Genomic DNA, 4,522 nt, shown 5'->3' on the forward strand with positions numbered 1-4,522 from the left:
AAAATACTCATCCTTTTAATCATTTACATGGACGTATTATCAGCATAGCTTACATCATACAAGAATCTTACCACAGAAGTAGTTTGGAGAGGGGAAAAAAAAAGATAGGAAACAGAGAAGATTGAGGTCTTACATGTAGGATCAAAACAAACTCTTCAACAAGCTCCTACGTTTATGATTGTTATGACTGGAGGGAGTATTTCCTTGTTATTCTGAGTCAACAGTGTGTGTCACTTCTTCGTAATAGATAATGAGTCACTTCCATTCAAATCATCTTTCATTTATACCTTTCATTTCTAATATTATGTAAACCAAACTTATGGCACATACCCTTTAACTTCTGTTTCTCTCTCTCTCTCTCTCTCTTGATAGAACCCTATATGTTCTTTATAAACAATGAAGTACCAAAACTAGTAGTCTACTCAAACCTGTATCCTTGCAATATATCTTGTATATCCTTTTAACCGTCCAAAAGGAGGTTCATCACCTTTACAATAATAACAGATGGGTTAGAAACCACTGAAACCAGTGTAAAATTTTATACACTTCACTCAATAAAATATGGAATATTACTATAAATCTGACAATTGAGCTACAAGTAACAAACATTGCAGAACTAAACAAAAAAGGAAGAAAAAAAGGTTTCACAGGCTTGGTAAAGAATCAACGTTGAACCTAACATCACATGCTACAATGGCACTAAAGACCGCAATACGGTTTGAGTTGATCTCAACGAAAAGCTAGAGAGTAAAGATAAGCTTCACTAACCCCACAGTTGATGGTAAACAGTTTTTTTTTTTTTCCCTTTTCTCTTCATTTAGAACAATGAAGTTGCAGCTGAAACACTTTCACAACCTTCCACAATAAATGGAACTTTATCATGTTGCTTGTAATTTGTCCACTTAAACCGCTGAAATAATTTTCTTTTTATCCTTGCGCTGAAAATATATATATGACAATCATCTTTACTTCTGTGCTAAGAATGCAGTTTCCACAGGAAGGGCCAAATGAAGAACTGAAGAGCGCGTCATTTATGCAGTTTCCTCGGGAAGGAGAAAACTTTTAAAGCCTATAATCAGATAAAGAGTCGTAGCTTTATTCCTAAATAGAAGGAAATTACTCGTGCCAGCAGAGGATCAATAATGCAACATGCCAAACATAGTAGAGGAGAACTAAACTAGATTCACCGATCAGGTAGAAATTTATCAGTGAACCACCAATAACTTGTTAGAATGGCAACAAAAAGAATCTAAACGCCTGCAAATGAGTTTCAGACACTAATCCTGACAATGATACTATAAATTTACCAGTAAACTGAAGAAATGCTTGGTGAAGAAAATGAAGAAAGTTAAGCTTTACTAGCCCCGCTGTACGTAGCTTCCTCCTTCTACCTACATCTAAAACAAATAATCGCCGCTAAAAAAACACTTGCTTTACCACAAAACCTGAAACGCCAAAATATCATGACAAACCAATCTATCTCAAAGCTTGCAATTCTCAAACCAGATTCTAACCCCAGCCTAAAAAGGAGAAAAACCCACGCTTTGGCTCCTCCTCAACCATCACTGCCTGCATACTATCCTGCTCTACAAGCCTCCATGCCGCCTGCTCAAAGGCCAAACCGGCCAAAGTTGGGGGTTTATTCAGTACTAGCGGGTACCCTCTATTTGTACTCCGAATCACCTCGGCATCCTCAGGAATCACCCCCAGAAGAGGCAATCCTAGCATTTCTTGAACATCAAGCACGGACATCATATCCTCCCCTTTGATCATATCCGTCCGAACCCGATTCACAATCATCTTTATATCCCTAATTCCATCACATTCGAGCAATCCCGTGACTCTATCAGCATCTCTCAAGCTTGTAATATCTGGTGTGGTAACCAGAACTGCCTCATTGGCTGGGGTTATGGCAGTTATGAACCCCGCATCAATCCCTGCAGGACAGTCAATTATAATGAAATCTGGTGAACCTTCCTGCCTCGACTTCAAGGCATCCACGAGCCAAACCAAGGCTTTTCCACCAAACCCAATCGGCAGTTTAGACCTGGGTTTGGATATACAGAGCAATTCAAAATTTGACCATCGCTTATCTCTCACGAGAGCTTGGTCAAGCCTGCAATCGCCGTTGAGGACTTCAACAACAGTGTAGTTAACTCGATTCTCGAGGCCGAGAAGGAGATCGAGGTTCCGAAGCCCAACATCAGCGTCAATAGCAACGACAGAAAAGTCGAGACGGGCAAGTGAAAGTCCGATATTGGCGGTAGTGGTGGTCTTGCCGACGCCACCTTTGCCGGAAGTGATGACGACGACGCGAGGAGTTTCGCCGGCCAACTGGGGTTTTCTGTTCCATTGGAGCACTGCTTTTACGAGGGAGGTTGAGCAGGGCTTAGATTTGGGTTTTAGGGGTTGGACATTGAAGGAGATGGGGCACAAGAAGTTGCTATTGAAGAATGCGGGCGCAGAATTGAGAGTCTTCGTCGGAAGGCTAGAACTCGAAGCAGAGACCGGGGAAAGCTTGAGAGCTTGCATCGGGGACGAGAGTGGAGGGGGTGACAGTGAGTGCTATTTTTGGCCAGACTGTGACTAGTGACTACGCGGGATCGCATTTGGTGCTCATCAATGCTGCTAAGCACCGTGCTCATCATCTCCATGCAATGATCTAGGCCCTTCATTTTTTTTCTAAAATGATATCTGCCGTTAACTTAAAATTATTTTTAAAAATATGTTTATATTAAAGTTATTAAAATAAAAATTATAAAAAAATAATATTAAATATGAACTATTCAGAATTTATTTAGATAATCAATTAATTAAAATTATAAAATTTTTAATATTAAATTAAACTTTTTAAATTATGTCTATACTATCCAGAGTATGTATGGATAATCAATTTGTAAAAATTATGAAAAAATAATATTAAATTGGGTTATTCAGATTAAATTTGTACTTACCAAATTAGTGATAAAAAATTTATTAAAGACTTTTATATTTTTTACATATTTTTTATTTTAATAAATATAAAATAAAAGTAAAAAGTTTAAATTGAGGCAATCTAGACCTTATCAAGGGTGATAAATATTATAATATTTATCCTCTAATAACATAAAAAACAGTTTATATTTAATATTATAATATTTATATCTTTTTTATAAATATAATATTAAAATACTTTAAAAATAATTTTAAATCAATGGCAGGGATCATTTGAAGAGAAATAAATGACTCAGATCTTCCCACATTAGCAATGAGGACCAAATGTGTTTTCGTGACGGCGCTTGGGGACGAAAGGAAAAATGAAAACTGTTAGTGATATATGCAAAAATAAATTATTAATATAAAATATTAAAATTAATTATATAATACTCCTTCCGTCCTAAATTTTAGGACACTTTTAAAAAATTTCTTCATCCTAAAATATAAAACACTTTGGATAAATTAAGGTTTTATTAAATACACTAATTTTAATATTATTAATTCTTTTTTTATAATTAATTTACATCCCTATTCTTTTCAATGTATTAAATGATGAGTATTTTAAAAATTTTATATTTTTATTTTAAAAAGATAAGATTGTTAAATATATTTAATGAGATTTATTGATATGTGAAATTTTATTTAAAAATATTTTTTAATTTAAAATGAAAGAAATATAAATTTTATAGAAAATGAAACTTTATCTCTTGCCTTGGAAGAGGCTTTTTTACCAACAAATTGCAAACAGTAAAAAAAATTATCGAAATGCTACACCGTGAAAAATATTTACCTAAATGCTATACTGAGAATTGTAACACCCTCAAATTTACAAACCGATTTTTCGCAAGTTATTAATTCAAGAAATCATTTTTTTTTTCATTGAACCCTTATCATACCCTTATCATGGTAGAAAAATTTCTACCATGATACATCCAAGACAATATACCACAGGTCTTAAAATATCTCAAAAAGTAATTAGAACCATGAGGGACAGACATGATCCTCATAGCATGTTATTTAAATTAGGTCATGAATCAAAAGGGACAGACATAATCCTCTTGGACATATAAATGCATTTAATAAAAAGGATTAGAGTTTACATGCTCCATAGACAAGATATGTCCTAAGTTGGCACAAGATACATTGTATAATCCAAAATAAGAGGCAACGTAAAAGATGGTGTCTCATACACCATAATTACACCTCTGGTGCTTTCTCGGCCGGATTCGCTCCTGTAAAAATATTAACCACGGGGAATGAGACTTAAAAGTCTCAGTAACCAAAAATTAATATGTAATGATGCATGCGGATGTAACTAATCATGCGATTGCTAAGTGGGCACACAACATTTAACCGAACAATATTTTCAAACAAACCGAACAAGTATTTAATTGCATGACTGCACCTTATATCCTCCTTTCACCATGCTCGGACGCCAAATCACCCGGCCAAAGGTGAGTTGGACCAAGCGACACGCCACTCATTGGGTCCAATGAGGGCTTACCACGTGGTAATAATTAACCGAACAGAAATTCCCATTAACACC

At 35.2% G+C, this 4,522-nt stretch overlaps 1 protein-coding gene across 1 annotated transcript; it reads right to left on the reverse strand.

The window, feature by feature from the left end:
• Positions 1 to 419: 419 nt before the first annotated feature.
• On the reverse strand, positions 420 to 2,592 carry LOC129293882 (septum site-determining protein minD homolog, chloroplastic-like). Its single transcript, XM_054932005.1, has one exon. It carries the CDS (start codon positions 2,530 to 2,532, stop codon positions 1,510 to 1,512), a length of 1,023 nt encoding a protein of 340 aa, XP_054787980.1. The 5' UTR covers positions 2,533 to 2,592; the 3' UTR covers positions 420 to 1,509.
• Between the last annotated feature and the right edge of the window lie 1,930 nt (positions 2,593 to 4,522).

The sequence above is a fragment of the Prosopis cineraria genome, unplaced genomic scaffold, assembly GCF_029017545.1.
Source record: "Prosopis cineraria cultivar Desert tree isolate PC_DT_omini unplaced genomic scaffold, ASM2901754v1 PC14, whole genome shotgun sequence".
In the NCBI taxonomy this organism is placed as follows: Eukaryota; Viridiplantae; Streptophyta; class Magnoliopsida; order Fabales; family Fabaceae; genus Prosopis; species Prosopis cineraria.